The sequence below is a fragment of the Lampris incognitus genome, chromosome 1 (genome assembly GCF_029633865.1).
Source record: "Lampris incognitus isolate fLamInc1 chromosome 1, fLamInc1.hap2, whole genome shotgun sequence".
Lineage (NCBI taxonomy): Eukaryota > Metazoa > Chordata > Actinopteri > Lampriformes > Lampridae > Lampris > Lampris incognitus.
Window position 1 is genome coordinate 7756564 of NC_079211.1, and position 16929 is coordinate 7773492.

At 47.4% G+C, this 16929-nt stretch overlaps 2 protein-coding genes across 2 annotated transcripts; one reads left to right on the plus strand and one right to left on the minus strand.

Annotated features, from left to right (window-relative positions):
• Positions 1-4096: 4096 nt before the first annotated feature.
• cetn4 (centrin 4) lies at positions 4097-8454 on the minus strand. Its single transcript, XM_056280555.1, has 5 exons — positions 8380-8454; positions 7190-7345; positions 6962-7090; positions 6040-6177; positions 4097-5049 (listed from the first exon to the last, which is right to left on the minus strand). Exons 1-5 carry the CDS (start codon positions 8380-8382, stop codon positions 4960-4962), a joined length of 516 nt encoding a protein of 171 aa, XP_056136530.1. The 5' UTR covers positions 8383-8454; the 3' UTR covers positions 4097-4959.
• A 311-nt stretch (positions 8455-8765) lies between these two features.
• On the plus strand, positions 8766-11200 carry bbs12 (Bardet-Biedl syndrome 12). The gene has a single exon (XM_056281585.1). The coding sequence runs from the start codon at positions 8912-8914 to the stop codon at positions 10874-10876; it is 1965 nt and encodes a 654-aa protein (XP_056137560.1). The 5' UTR covers positions 8766-8911; the 3' UTR covers positions 10877-11200.
• Positions 11201-16929: the final 5729 nt, after the last annotated feature.

Here is a 16929-nt window from a genome sequence, read left to right on the forward strand (position 1 = left end):
ACATGGATAAAAAAAAAATGTTAATGGAGAAAAATCATAAGATTCCAGCTTTAAAGTCCCCATGCAGACTCTATGGCCAAACCAACCAGGAAAAGGTGTGTATGTTTAGTGTAAAATGGCCGTTGTGATGTATTTTACAGTAAAATATCACACCAGACAATATTCAAAAGACTTGTTTAGTTGGTGTAGCGTCTTTAAAACAACCAGCCATATTTGTCTTTTCATTTTCTCAAGATATTTTCATTTATTTTATCCGTCTTGTCATTTGAAGCCTTTTGCTCCTCTATCATTTTGTAAATCTTATTTTATTATTTCATTTAGATTCAAATATTCAGTTAGTTTCTACCCTAGCTTGTCTCCATTTAGCTGTTTCAACTTTTTATCTGTCAAATTTGTTTTTTTCCTTTTTGGTGCTTTTATTCCAGCTTTCTCATTATGTTTTTTTAACTCTGCTAATATACATGACCCGTTTTCAAAGATGACGGTGGATGTATGTGGGCGACCTGACACCGAGGTGATGAGAGGCTGCACCACCTTCAAACGAAACACCCCTTCACCCCAAACACCAACTTCGCAACTCACGTTTGAAACGATTCTGCTGACAAACAGAGAACTTTTGCCGCTGTTGAAACAATGCAGAATGCTTCCTTCTCCCACTCACAGCGCTGCCATTTCCTACACGATGGTCTCCCCTCAGTCAAGCGTTTGCATTTCCGGAGACGGGGCTGAGAGGTTGAACGCTTGGCTGCATCTTTTGTACACTAGGTGCTTTGCATACAGCATCTGGTAGTCTGGTTTATTTTGAGTTTTTTGGTTTTTCTCATAAACAGAGAAATGAAAACATCAGATTGTGAAAGTTTAGATTAGTTGGTCTCTCAGAAATCACTCAACAAAGATTGGTTCGCAGGCAAAATGCAAGATATTACAGTAAATGTACAGGAAGAACACGATGAGGTCGTGGGCGGGGGATCGCCTCTTTTTGTCCGGGCGCCACTGCTGGGGTGACACGGCTTGTTTACAACATATTTTTTTTCTTTTTTAATCAGTGATTTCTAACTGCCGAGGCAAATACACCAAAATAAGGGTAAAACAATTTCAACGAGCAGATGCGAGATATTGATAAAACGTTCACATGAAACAAAGGAGAACAAAACAGGCGATTGTTGGCCCAGGCTACAGAACTAGAAGCTAAACGGCACATAGGCAGGGTCAGGAAGCACCACCAGCCACGTGCTTGTGAATTCTACTTGGGTTCGGTAGAATCACCTCCACATGTACAACAAGCCGCTTTGGCACAGAACCAACCAGGGTTCTGAGGTTCCTTAGAACAGTGGTTCTCAATTTGGTCCGCAGGGACTCTTAGTATTGCTGGCCTTTTAGTTTTACAGGCTTAATCCCATTCGCCTGTTGTGTCAGACAGACCAGCCTCAAGTCAGGGAGGTGTTGGACGTGGAACAACAGGTGAATGTAATGAACTACCTGGCAGAATAGAAAATCAGCAATACCAGTGACACCTGAGGACTTGATTGAGAACCACAGCTTGTGAGATACTGGCCTGTAGCCAGAAGGTCTTCGGACTCCATCAGTGCCGCAGCCATGTGACCTGTCCGGCTGGCTTCGAGCAAAACTCTTCAGTCCTGCAGGAGCATTTCTTTTGCTGCTCCCAGTAAAGGCCTTGAATAAGTCATTCAATTTAATCTCTAAACTCGTTAAATTACTATTATTTTTTTTAATTTTGAGATACTTTATTGATCCCCGTAGGGAAATTAAGCTCTGCATTTAACCCACCCTAGCCGTGTAGCTAGGAGCAGTGGGGAGCTGCAGCGCCCGGGGACCAACTCCAGTTCATCTTCCCATGCCTTGCTCAGGGGCACAGACAGGAGTATTAACCCTAACATGCACGTCTTTTTGATGGTGGGGGAAACCGGAGCATCCGGAGAAAACCCACCGCACACACGGGGAGAACATGCAAACTCCACACAGAGGACGACCTGGGATGGACCCCTCCCCCCAGGTTGGACAACCCTGGGGTTCGAATCCAGGACTTTCTTGCTGTGAGGCGGCAGCGCTCACCACTGGGCCACCGTGCCGCCCGTTTCCCCTGCTGTGGAGATACAGAAAAGGAAAACATTTGTAGAATTTGTCTGAAGCCATCAAAAAACAAACACAAAAATATGCGTCTGTCATCCTGTGACTAGCACTACTTAGTTTGAGGTGGAGTCTTCCTTATTGGGTTACACTTAAATAGATAGCAAAACTGTGGCAACAATACAAAAAGTGGGATTGTGCAGCAGGATTGCGACGGGGGTTTTCTTGCGTTTATAAAATGGAGGGGTAAACGTCAGACAAGGAAACGACAGCGGTGACAGAGAAGCGTGTGTGATGACACAAAAAGAAAGAATCTATGCAGTTATTGAACAAAACATCATCATAATGGAAGGAACATCGGCTGTAGTAAGGAGACCCAGCCGGTGCACTCACCCCGTTCTGCAAACACCTCGTCTGCATGCCCTTTCACCCGACTTAAGCACGCTTCAACCTGATTCACAACGGGGGGGGGGGGTCATTAATATAAGAAACGGGTTGCCCACATAGTGATGACACATCGGTTGACCTTTCGGAGTCAGCGGTATACCATCTTTTACAGGAAAAGTTCAAAAGATGTGAGACGGTTGGTTGTTTTGGAAAGTGATGGTTTTAAGGGAACAGTCAACGAGCTGTTGAAGCAGTGGGAGGATTTAACAGACGGAACGATGTGAGGGCCTTTTAACCACAAGATCAGGGGAATAACGCCGAGCCGAGGGGCCGTGGAAGCTTCTCGGGCCAAAGTCGGAGACGTTACCGCGGCGTAGAAACAACACACCGACAAGTTTGCCGGCCTGTGAGCTCTGTACAGAAAAACGCACCGCCGTTCCCAAATTTCTTTGACCTGTGTGCCATCTGTGATATTGACTCTCACGTAAGCAGCGTGTCAGTTTTATTTTCCTACTCGACAATGCCTCGTTCATGTCACTGGTCTTCTTTAAGTCAAATTACTTGTAGGTGGAAACTTACTTGGTGAAAGCTAAAACCTCCGCTGAAATGATGGAAATACCATAACAAAAAAAAAAAGTACTGATATGAATGTGAAGCAGTTAGTATAGGATAGTAGGAAAGTTTTAAAATATTGCACGTCTTTAAAATATTGGCTGAATTGCAGGTGGCCACATCTTTCCGAGCGTTGCTTCAAAAGCGAGAAGAGAAAATAAAAGAGAAGTTTCATAAGCCGACGGCTCCCGACCACTTCTGGAGATTTTCAGATTTGTACGGTAGTCGACCTTACTGCCTAAAAAGCTCATCCTCTGGTTTTTATTCAACAGCTATCGGTGACATGAATCCCCTTTTTGGATTTTTTTTTTCTGTCTTAATATCGACAAACAAGGAATTGGTGATGGAGTCCGTCGGGAATCTTAAAACTGATCCCTTTTTTTTTTTTCCCGAGGCGACAAACGGCTGAAATGACTTAAAATTGCTACCTATGATTCTCAGTTCTCACATAACGCGGCGGTATTCTGTGGTGTTTTAGGAGGATCTATTTTAGTCATGCGAGTTAAAATATCGCCAGTCGTTGATATTCGCTTCTTCGTTTTGTCCAATTCCTTTACTGCGATTCGGCATCTGAAGAAGGTAAAGAGAACCTGTAATTGTATATATCCAAAGGAGTTGAATCAAGTGCAGCTGGACTTGGTATATATATATATACCAAGTCCAGTTGCACTTGATTCAACTCCTTTGGATAAATAACCATGACCTGGATGAATGGGAACATTCACAGACCTGTAATTGTACATCTATAGCAGGGCTGACCGGTTAAAAAAACTAAAAAGCTTTTAAGAATAAAAGCTTTTAAGAATAAAAATAAAGTCATAATATGACTCGTACCTCGCACTTTAAAGCCATTGCTGGGATATTTGGCATTTCGTAATAATAATAAAAAAAGAACAAATGAACATTATTACTAGTACGACAGTTCATCGTTACAAAGTACCACAACCCAGACTGAAGGACTGTGTTGGGTTGTCAACAGAAGGTAACAAAGAGCCGCTGAATACCCGTTTGCTTCATTATGTGATTACAGATATGATCAATCATCTCTTCAAGAGTACATCTGTCAAATATCTGATATCTCAGCTTGGAACCAAAGTCCTCATATGTTCCATGTCGTGTTCCCTTGAATGGGTTTCTCAGCTTTCACAGTAAACAGCCAGCGTCCTCAAAAGATAACATCCAGCCATCAGACGGACTCGGAAAAAGACGTCACTGTGATATCCTGTTTATTTTGACAAGGTACGGAGGTTTGGACCGAAACCAGATTTTCGCTGTCTGTTACACCGACGGTGGCCCCATCATCTTCACTGTGACTACAGCACGGGCGAAAGCATTTATAAACACGGAGCCGTACAAGAAATCACTTTTACTAAGTTACTCATCTCCTGTTCGCACAAGTCATTTCTACCATTGCGTTGACTTTACTTTCACTGTTGCTGCTGTCTAACATTCACCCACTGCTGGCTTGCGATTCCTTGCAGTGTAGGCTGCTGCATATTGGTCTGATTTCACTCAGACACTGAATACAGCGCCCTGTCCAAGACCGACAGACTTGTTTGTATGGGGAAGGATAGAAAATTCGGGCCGTTCAGAAAAGAAAATCTGAATAAACCTGAAATGAATTTACAAATCCTTGCAATTTGGCAAAGTCGCAATATTGTGCTTGAGAAAATCAAATAGCGCATGTTCAAACCACAAACCGACTATGCTGAATACATTTATTTTTCTTCCATTGTACAAACAAGTATGAAATCATTTAAAAACTGAATATATATGAAGCGTCTGTATAAATCAGCCTTGACAGGGTAAAAGTCTTAGAAAAGGGGTCCCCACACCAGTGAAGAAAGTGGATTGAGATGAAAATGGCAACGCTCAGTACAGATTGGTCTTCTTCATGATCCTCATGAACTCCTGCTCGTTGATCTCTCCGTCGCCGTCTCGGTCCGCCTCGTTTATCATGTCCTGACAAATGAAACACGTACACAATGTGGCTGCAGCCTGCTTACATATGAACATTGTCTGTTTCAAAAAACAGTTGTTAGTCAAACTGCTGGCTGTAAAAGAGCCTCAATCATTTGGCTTTCTCTGGAAGAGCTTGATTATCTATCTATTTCATTCAGCAGACGCTTTTATCCAAGGCGACGTACATCTGACAGTTAATACAACACAAGCAAGGCTCTAGTCAGGAGGTGACAACGCATGTAAGTGCTAAAAAACTAGGTTCAAGTCCGATAGGACATAGGTGTCAACAGGCGGTGCACAAAGGCAATGCATAGGGTGCATAGAAGCGAATTTTATTTTATTTTTATATTAATACCATCAGATGTGGAGGTGTTCGAGAAAGAGCTGGGTCTTTAGCTTCGTCTTAAAGATGGAGAGGGACTCAGCGGATCAAATGGAGTTTGGTAACTCGTTCCACCACCGGGGAACTACAGAAGAGAAGAATCTGGCTAGTGACTTAGGGGCCCCGTTGTGGCGGAAGGGCCAGGTGCCTTTCATTGGCAGAGCGTAGTGAGGGGGACCGAGTGTAGACCTGAATGAGGGAGTTCAGGTAGGCGGGAGCCCTTTTAGTTGCTGTTTTGTAAGCGAGCATCAAGGTTTGCAATTTGATGTGGGCAGCAACTGGGGACCAGTGGAGGGATATGAACAGCGCAGTGACACCTATCTATCTGTCTTGATTCTGATGAAGAAATTCAGTTTTTATCTCCATTGTTCAACAATTCAGATCTGCATTAACCAGGGCCCTCTGGTGTGTGTGTGTGGGGGGGGGGCATTTATACTAACACCCTCATCAACCACAAGTCTATCTTGACACCCCACATTAGAGCCATTCAATTTAATCTTCTGTATCATCTATAGCATCTTCAACAGCAGCTTGAGGAAAACCTAAAAGGGCCCTTTACACCCCAACACAACAACAGTGAGCTGTGTCCATGATAGAAGCTACCATACCTGCAGTTCTGTATCTGTCATGCTTTCACCCAGCTCCTTTGCGACTCTCTTTAGGTTTTTGAAGGAGATTTTCCCTGTGCAGTCATCATCGAACAAGCGGAAAGCCTTTAGTGCTTCTTCTGTGAAATCCTTTTCACTCTAAAAACAAACAAAGCAAGCAATTAGCAAATGGCTCTCGTTTGGATATCCCACTGCTGTTGCAGCATGAGTGGCAGGTGTACATAGCGTACCGCATTGTCAGGGCTTCTAATTTTATGTCCATTATAATTCTGTTATCCTCTTTCAATGTTGTATTATGTAAATTGCGTGAACACAACATCCATTGCACGCTGTCCGTCTTGGGAGAGAGATCCCTCCTCTGTTGCTCTCCCTGAGGTTTCTTCCTAGTTTTTCTCCCTGTTAAAGGGTTTTTTTAGGGAGTTTTTCCTTATCCGATGAGAGGGTCTAAGGACAGGATGTTGTGTTGCTGTTAAGCCCACTGAGGCTAATTTGTGATATTGGGCTATACAAATAAAATTGATTTCGATTTGATCTACCGCTACCAATCCAACATCACAACTGCTCTGTGATGATTTAATGACCCATGGCACATTGTCCATAACCAGTACTTGGCAGTCAACTGTACATGTGAACGATTTTTTTTAACAGCCATTTTACTTTGGAAGGGCTTGTTCTGTGTAGCTAAATTTGAGAATTATTGTGATATTCGAGTTATCATTCCTGCACAAATACAAAGCAGTGATGCGTCATGATTTGACGGGCTGGAAACAATGTGTAAACAACTTTTTCCACAACACCCCCCAAAAGTGAACGGATGTGTTATTTTACACGTCTTTCCAGGCGAGTGAAATGTTTCGAGAATCCCATGCTCTTTCCTCATCCCCCTCCCGCGAAAGGGGGTTTCATTCGAATGACAACTCACCATTTTTTGTGTCATCATGCAGAGAAATTCACTGAAGTTGATTTTCCCAGAGCCTTCTGTGTCCACGTCTGCGATCATCTTCTTTATTTCCTCCTTCTTGGGCTCAAAGCCAAGAGCTCGCATGGCAACCTGTCAGGCGTGCAACACAGAGAGAGCACTGTGGTTATGCATACATGGACGTTTGGATAGAGGCCATTTTAAGCAAGACATTTTCACCAAGGAAACTACCTTCAGCTCCTTCACGTCCAGCGTGCCTGTGCACTCGGTGTCAAAGAGGTCAAACGCTTCCCTGATCTCCTGCTTTTGCTCCTCGGTCAGCTCCGGTGTCGGACCTGCCGTTTTCCTTTGGCTGGCGGAAGGAGTGGGTTTTCGGTAGCCCGAAGCCTGGAGAAACAAAAACGAGTTACAGCAATGACACAAAAGGGAAAAGGTGACCTGTTCCTGCTTAAGAGTCCCGAGTGGATGATGACTCTCTTCTTCTTTTTGTGTCTTAATGGCGGTCGGTATCCAGCTACTGCTGCAGAGCATGGACCAGAGCACCGTGGGAGCTAATCGTGCAGGATGGGACGCAATTTGCACGTTCACCTGGAAAAACAAAACCTATCACAGCCTCTCGCCCTTGACATCAAAGCGATCGCCCTTGACACCTGCCACACCAGCTGACACCTGCCACACCTGCTGACCCCCCCTTCACCCCGGCACGCCAGCTAGCCATCAAGCAATCGCCCTCACCCTTAAAAGGCCTCCACTATGGACCAGTCTTCGCTGGAACGTCGCCATTCATGGACTTCTGCCTGCCTGCCTGCCACAGAGCCACCTCCTGCTCTACCCCCGAGATCGGTCACTTCCATAAAGACCTGATTCTTCCCTTACCTGGTTGTCCCGTCTGCTTTTGGGTTCTTTCCCGATACGTGACAAAACCAGGTGTACGAGGACCAGATCGGGACCCGGTGGACTAATCCCCCCCCCTGTCCTCAGTGCCGTGCCCCCCTTGCATTTCTGCAGCGTGTGAACTCATGCATGTCCATCTCCAAGCAAGTTCAGCCCACTCTGACCGCCCCGCTCCACCTCGTCTCCTACCCAACTCCTACCGACGCGAGTGCCCTCGGCTACTGTTAGGGGAAGTTGTGAACCCCGTTAAACGTGTCAGTCACCTTTGTCTGTGAACCCCGGTTCGTATTTGTCCCCCCTCACCAATCTAAAATCCTTTAGCTCGCCGTTGCCATGGTTTCCCTGAACCGCTGAGGATTCCGGTCGAGTTATAGCTTCCCGACACAAGCAACACCGCGTTAGCTTGGCTGACATTAGCGGTTCACCGCGTTTCGACCCCCCCCCAAAAAAAAGTAAAACGTGACTAAACCAAAAACGGGTTGGTAAAAGGTTGGATGAGCAGAAAGTGTAGGTTAATAAAAGTCTACCATTTGAGAACACGTATCTCTTCTCCGGGTCCGATTTGAGGCGGCGGAGGTAGCGACAGCAACGGCTCGGAAGTTTGGCTTCGTGAAAATGACAAAGGGGGCGGGCGCCGTCCAATAGGACGCGCGGAAGCGCCGCCGCGTTCGCACGTCAGCCAATCGTTGCGTCAAGTGGGCGGGTTCAACGGGTTACGACGGCCCCCCCTCCCCTCCCCTTCGGTGCGTTTTTCTCGTCTCCTGGCAACGACGGGCGTCTTGGGCATGCGCGGTTTGATCGCACCGGCGGCGGGAGCCGGAACGATGCGTTCGGTTCTTGTGGGGATTTGAAAGCGTTTCGACTCGCTTCCTGTTGACCGCGACAAGCCGCGGCGCAGGACGCAGCGCAACTAAGTGCGTCTTGCAGATAAGTGCATGCTGGCGCTTGTGTGTGGGGGGGTAAACTGCATGTTTATTCCCTAACTGGTTTTGACGGGAGAACCAATACATTGACATTTAAGCGCCTGACCGGTCGCTGCTGCTGTTCGCACCTTGCAGCATGTCTGGAAGGACGCTCGTAAACCAAAGGCAGCACGTCGGTCTGCAGAAGCTCTCGGCGCTGGCAGGGGTCGCGCCGTCTTTTTTGGGACCCCACAAGAAATGGAAATTCATCCAGGATGGCGCAAACGGAGAGTGCGCCATCCTGGTCTGTTCCTGTTTCCGCCTCTTGGAGAACGCAGAAGTGACCTGTGCGGTGGGCCAGCTCGTTTGCGAGACTGTCCGGGCCCAGCAGAAGATTTACCACTCGGGGACGGGATGCCTTCTCTTTCTTGCAGGTGCGTGGAGTCGAGCCGCCCTGCAGTGTCTCCAGAAGGGGATCCCGGTGCCACACATCATCGCAGCCATGTCCGAAGGCATGGATATATGTTTGGACACGTGCAAGAAAACACGTGTCCCGATGGAGGATGTCTGTTTAACGTGCGCGGAGAATGGCGTTGCGACGTCTGAACAGTCACACCTCATGCTGCCGAAGCAACCGGCTGCGGGTCTCTCAAGAGAGATGCCCCGCCTCGGCTGGACAGTGGGAGGCAACAAGAATCACAGCAGTCGTGCACCGTGGAAACCCAAACTCACTCACAGCCGGCATTTCTGTGAAGCCAAGTCTGATGTCTCCGCACTGTCAGCATCTCGTTCTCAGAACTCAAAAACTGTGGACATCTCCCGTGTTGCCAGGGCAGTGTGCCATGGTTGTGTCCATGCGATGGATTTGGTGATCGAGGCCAGTCGACTGCAGTCACAAAGCAGTGCAGGAGACGCCTGCTGCTCGACCTTTGACGTCAGCAAGGTGGTGACTTGCCTTCTCCCCGGCTTGACAGAGGAGCACGCCTGTGTCTTGCCAGGCTGCGTGGTTCTGTTATCTGACGAGCGGGTTCCAGTGGCGCAGCACCTGCAGCAACGGCCCTTGACAGTTGCTCTCGTTAACGGCGACCTGTGTCACAAGTATCGCCACCTCGGCTTCAATAAGCCGACTGGTGTAGGACGCATGACCGACAAGTTGGAACCGGGCACTTTGGGCAAAGAGGACGAATGGACCGAGAGCGTTCTGAGGGTTCTGCTGAAAGTGAATGTGAATCTGGTGTTGGTGAGCGGAACTGTCAGCGAAAAACTGCTTCAGCGGTGCTTCAGTCACCACATATTAGTGGTGGGGAAAATAAAGGCCTCCGTTTTAAAGGCGTTTGCCAATGCAACGGGCGCAGTCCCCATCACATACGCCACACAACTAACTATGCACAGTGTAGGCACTGGGGCGCAGGTTGTCCTCTGGAGAGACGTCAGCAGCGACCAGAGGAGGCCATCGGTGGCTGTCAGCATCTCCACGGAGAGCAGCAGCGGGCTGGTCACAGCGGTCCTCGCTAGTTGTGTACATGGCAAACTGCAGGGGCTGGAGGACCAGTTCTGGAGCTGTTGTTATCGTTTGCATCACGCGCTCAAAGACCGAGAGCTCCTACCCGGTGCAGGAGTGACAGAGATGCTTTGCATTCACCACCTTCAAAAGCAGGCGGAGGTCCGTGTGAAGCGGCCCGCAGTCATGACAGGCGATTCGGTCCAACCGCCTGAAGGTGACGGAGGAGGTAACCCTTACAGAGACGTAGTGCTGTGTCTCATGGCGGATGGACTCACAGACTATGTCTCCAACATATTGATGAACGGTGGAGGCTTTTCAAGATTGGGAGCCTGGACAGCAGTGGGCCAACAAGTGAGAGACTTAAAGGGAGAATTTAGCATCGATGCCAAGTTTTCCGGACTGTTATTAGCAAGTGATGCTGTGGAGAGCGGAGTCCCTTCAGACGGGCAGTCCGGAGAGGCAGCAGAACTGAAGGTTTATGATAATTTGAGTGTGAAGGTTGAAGCATGGAGGAAAGCTCTGGATCTGGTTTTCCTCGTGTTGCAGACTGATGCAGAGGTCATCACCGGCGTTGACCCTAAAACTGCCGGCGCACAGGAAAACCTCTTTCTGCTATGATGATGATGAGGATTGTGCTGTTTCTCAGTTCAATAAGAAACAAGGATTTCTTTGGACATTTTCTAAACACGTCTTATCTCAAAGAGAAAGCGATGTGACATCCTTGAGGTTTTTATATACGCACTCAAGAAAGTCCTTTTGTTCGTTTGTTTTTTTTTTCTTTTCCCTGATGTGGGCATTTTTGTTAACGTAGCGGTCGCTGGATTTCAATAAAATAGCATGTATTAGTTCAGAATATGTCTTGAAACACGGCTTCATGCCACAGTTAAATTGGTCAAACACAATTATGTCGTTGTCCTAAAATTATTAAGTTCATTCACAATGATTGGCTGGGATTGTGATGCCTCCCTCCTACCACAAGGGGGAAGACAAATACTTTGTAAGCTTTTAGCAGACACCTGTTGTCATGGGCAATTCACAGTGACTGATGCAGTAGAATCGGATCAGGCCCCGGGTCAGAGCCACAGCGCTCAGATGACCCCAGGTTCCCTTGAAGAAATGCCAAACAGAACCTCCATGGCAAACAACACCGTGAACTCGAATCCAGTTCCTGACATCCGTTTAGTCTTATCCCCATTCTGACTCTTTGGCCCATTTTTCCTGTCATGTGTCCCGGTCAGAGTGTCAAATAACCAAAGGAAACCATCACATAATGTAAAATCGTATCAACTCGAATGCTGTTAATGTAAAACAAAACAATGCCCCAAGGTTATACTTTAAAGGCAGTTTCTAAAACACGTTCAGTTGACTGGCTTCTGTCCTTTTATCCTACTTGTGTGTGTCCGTAGTGTACTTGCCTTTTCATCCTTTTGTGGCCTGGTATTAACTGGAAGTCTTGCCGTTACTTATTTGTGTTTTGTTCTGCGGAATGCCTCAGCAGAACTGCTCCGCAGTCCCGCTTTACTGACGCCGCCGACCCGACCCTGACCCCGGCTGATCCACGAGAGGTCCCTTCAGCGGGCTCCTGTCAGCGCGGGAAAACCTCAACACTTACCCCGGAGGCCCAAAACGAAAAGGTATTTTGCACCTGACCGGGGTGCTTGGGACACTGTGTGCTGTACCAGCATGCTTTCAGTCTCCGTGCGTCTCCTGTGGGATTATTTTGCATACGCCTCATTATATTTTCCTGCGTCTTGACTCGCACTCGTCACGTGGTGGACTCTGTTCCTTGTCCCCTGTTCCTTGTCCCCCTACCTGAAACGACCACGGGCGGTAAAAATGACCGCCGGGTTTTAAACTCCCTATTCTGTCGAGATAAATACCCGACTGAGATATGAGTGCATTGCATGTTAGTAGGTCTGTTAGGAAACGACCGACACCAAAATTAACATTTTAATAAACTATAATACTATTTGTCAAACAGTTTAAACTTCAGAGAGACATGGTCGAACAACGACCGGAACTTAAAAGCTACCAGGACGACCTTGAGCGGTCATTTTGACCGCCAGGGTTTTTAAACTCTACATTCTGTCGAGATAAATACCCGACTGAGATATGAGTGCATTGCATGTTAGTAGGTCTGTTAGGAAACGACCGACACCAAAATTAACATTTTAAGAACTATAATACTATTTGTCAAACAGTTTAAACTTCAGAGAGACATGGTCGAACAACGACCGGAACTTAGAAGCTACCAGGACGACCTTGAGCGGTCATTTTGACCGCCAGGGTTTTTAAACTCTACATTCTGTCAAGATAAATACCCAATTGAGATATTAATACGTTGAATTTGTTAGTATGTCTGTTAAGAAACGACTGACACCAAATTTAATATTTTGACACCTTTTAATAGTATTTTTCAAGCAATTTAAAATGGCCGCCGTCCAACTCCTGTAAATACTGCAGCGAGGGCCTCGGTGGTAGCCGTGGTGCGTCTGTAGCGGCGTCTGTAACCAGACACGTTGGACATCATCAGAAATCGGGTTTAGACTATCTCTCTACACTGGAGGGCGCTAGTGTGCCTCTAGGACAGAGCAACGAACTTCACGAAGGAAATGACGCCACCAACACACGTCAAATAGTGACGTGACGCGCACGATGACGCACAGATTACGCACGGTCATTTTGACGGCTCGTGGTCTTTTTAGGTAGATCTTATCATAACCGCTTTTTGTGCCATTGCTCTAAAACCCATTTTAATGCAAATATGTATGCAATTTTTGGAGCATTCAGGGGGCGGCAGGTCTGTATCTGTTTCTTTTTAGACTTTGAAAACCCAAAACCGTCCAGCCGGTCTGTCCTGGACACCACAGTGGGGATGGCTGACGGCGGAGGCACGTGTTCAGACAGTGAAGAGGTTTCGGCTGAACTGGAGGTCCGCGGGTCGGCAGCAAGCCAACCTGTCCTCAGCTCTTCGTCTCTGCTGAGAGTGTCTTCTTCATGGGCTGTCTGGCTGCTGCACCTCTTCTCTCTGAGGGATGCTCTCACAGCCGGTGACGTAGGAACTGAAATGCATCCTAATGTAATTGCCATTTTGATGTAAACTACTTTGGACGAGGGTGGGGCGGGGTGGGGTGGGGGGGGTGTCAGTTAAATGCCTTAAACGTAATATTGTCATTTGAAGAACTTCATGAAACACTCGCAATGACTTTAACTCGGGCATCAGCCAGCGAAGGTGTGGCGAATGGATGAATGAAAGGATGTGGCCAATATAAACGCCACACCGGGGAGGGAAATGGTCACGACTAAACTACCTACACATCCAGCGGTTCATACTAACCGCTTTCATTTACTTCGTCTGGTGCGCTCTGTGTACACAGAAAACGTCCGTCTGATTTCGTGTGAGACGGAGACGTTAGGGTTCGCTGAACATTTTTTTTACACGAAATAGCGGAAACCACCGTAAATGTTTTATTGCGTCCTAATTTTTCACTTCCAGCACTGAGCAGTCATTTTCTGTGGTTCTGAGCAATGAGACCACATTTCGAGTCCCACCTTAAAAGAGGTGACAGTAAAGTCTGCGGAGCGCCAAGCCCTTCCACGGTAGTCACCGGCACAGCTGTCGACCCCGTGACCTCGGGCAGTTTGAAATGTCGCTCTTAAAGAGTTAATTAAAGCGGAAGTCTGGGTTATGTCATGGACGTTTGAATTCTGGCTGCTGAAAAACACTTGTTGGATTTGAAATCTTTTTTTTATTTTTTTACAACGTTTATATGTCCCGGTGCAGGTCTGCTTCGACTGCAGGCCTCGCGATGACCTCACATGCCGTGCACCAAAACTCATTTATAACTTTCAAATGAAGTCATTAAAAAGAAAAAAAAAAGAAAAAGAAAATAGATTTCACAGTTCAAGAAAAAAGTGGTCTGAATAAGGCGGGTAGTGTGGAGACAGTGTCTCAGAAGGGGACATTTTGCTGCCAATACATTTGCGAGGCCTTAAAATAGCTGAATGAGGCCTGTTGTTCAGGAACAACTGCTTACTCACGACTCCTAAACGCTGGGGACAAAAGGCAGGTGTCGTTCCGCTGTCAGCTCACAGGACTTGGTCTAAACCGAAAATGCCAGCGGGGACATTTCACCCACAGTCGACAGGATTTAAACTGACACTCTTTAACAAGGAACAATAACAACTAATAAACTCAATAGTAATTAACAATCAACAAGAGTAAGTTTAACGGTAGAAAACCATCAACTCCTAAATCACCAACATGTCAGGGGACAAGTAGAGATCAATCAATCAGTCAATCAATCAATCAATCAATCACTTCGTGCAATGAGACAGTCACAGTGCAGAATAAGAACAGCACACACACATATTTGCATATCACGAAGGTTCACAATATCAAGAGGAGACGGCAACACCTCCTCTAATAATAACTGCATATGTGCAAATTTGCTTTTATGTGCAAAGGGGCAAAAACAGTTAAGTAGAAAGAGTAGGTTGTGGGGTTAGAAAACAACGAGACAGGAGACGTGAGAGTAGACGTAGCCGAGGTAGTTTACTAGCTCCAACTTAGCATGTCATACATCTGACAACGACGCTGAACTGACTGCGAACCGGAAGCGGAAGTGCATTATCTGACCCCTCGCCTCTTCCCTTAAAGGTACACCGTCCTCTTAGGTGAATGTCTCTCGATATATAGATGTGGGTCACCACAAGGCCATATTTTTCACGAGTTGAGAACGACTCGCGGTTGGTCAACAGACGTCAACAGAGAGTCAATGAAGCCTCAACAAACCGTTGTGGTTCGGCTGATATTGGAAGTCATTTTACACCGAAAATAATACATTTAAAAGGCCCATGAATGACATGTTACCCCCATCTTGATTTTCCTATAATTACATGTCTCCTTGACAGACATTTTTTTTTCCTCCCCAGTTGTATTTGGCCAATTATCCCACTCGTCCGAGCCGTCCCGGTCGCTGCTCCACCCCCTCTGCTGATCCGGGGAGGGCTGCAGACTACTGCATGCCTCCTCCGATACACGTGGAGTCACCAGCCGCTTCTTTTCACCTGACAGTGAGGAGTTTCACCAGGGGGACGTAGTGCATGGGAGGATCACGCTAGTCCCCCCAGCCCTCCCCCCCCGATCAGGCGCCCCGACCAACCAGAGGAGGCGCTAGTGCAGCGACCAGGACACATACCCACATCCTGCTTCCCGCCCGCAGACACGGCCAATTGTGTCTGTAGGGACGCCCAACCAAGCCGACGGTAACACGGGGATTCGAACCGGTGATCCCCCATGTTGGTATGCAACAGAATAGACCGCCACGCTACCCGGACGCCCCTGACAGATGGGTATTTTGATTGAAAGAAGTTCAGCGTGGATTCAGACTGTCCAGAAGTGACATAAATGTTTTTGAAAATTTCACCTTAGGTGCTCCAAGAAGGGGCGTTCACCTGTCACTCACCTGAGAGAAACTAACAGGAAGTAAGACATAGCAGAGCAATATGAGATATACAGAGTAAGAGATAACACTGGAAAGCTGGAAGAACACTTAATCTACAATACATGCACTGTATGTCATAAACCGTCCAAATGGAGAGAATAGGGCGAGTAATAGGCAAGTTTGCTGCACATGAGTCTTCTCTCTTTACCAGTTTATAACACTCAGAACTGCTATCCATCCATTATCTGAACCGCTTATCCTGCTCTCAGGGTCATGGGGATGTTGGAGCCTGTCCCAGCAGTCATTGGGCGGTAGGCAGGGAGACACCCTGGGCAGGCCGCCAGGCTATCATAACTAAATTATGATGCAATTGCAATGAATTTAAGCCCAAACATTCAAAATACCAGCATTGTGATCCAAAACCTGGTGTGGGAAGACGGTGGCGCAAATTCATGTTTGCGGCGGCCTCACCCAGTACCGTCCATGCAGTGTGTTTGTCCACATCTGCATCTAAGTTTGTCTTCGTTTGATGGCTGGGAGAGCTGGTGCTGGATCAGCTGGGAGAGCTTGGTCTGCTGCATCCTGTGGGCCCAGGGACCACGGCCCTGCCTGGAGCTGTGCCCGAAGTGGTAACACCGAGGGCAGTCTGACAGGACGCAGAAGCGGGGCAGGCTAAGCTAACTGCTAGTCCATGCAGGCCGGCGGTTCTGAAAACACCAAGGGCGGTCTGGCGGCGGACTCGCCTAGCCTTGACTGGGTTTTTAGTGTCGTCGTGTGGACTGCGTGGAGGTCAAAGGTGTCTGGCTGGGGGAGCTAGCATTGGATTGGCTGAGGGAGCTTGGTCTGCTGCATCCTGTGGGCCCAAGGACCCACGGCCCTGACCGGAGCTGCTCCCGAAGAGGGAACACTGAGGGCGGTCTGACAGGACACGGTAGCAGGGCAGGCTAAGCTAACTGCTAGCCCATGCAGACCGGCAGTTCTGACAGTCATCTTGGCTGGCGTTCGTTCTCCTGGACAGTGATTTTTTTTTTAGTTTGGATATGTGTTAGTTTGGATATGTGTTCTTGTGGTTCTTGGAGATTTTGGATGTGTTTTTGTCTTTGTGTTGTCTATTACGGCAATAATGGAAAGTTTAATGAGCAACAGCAACAACTTCTGGAGATTTGCCCACATGCAAGGAGCTCCAGTTGAGCTGCACAGTGGACCAGAGTAGAAGGCTGGAGT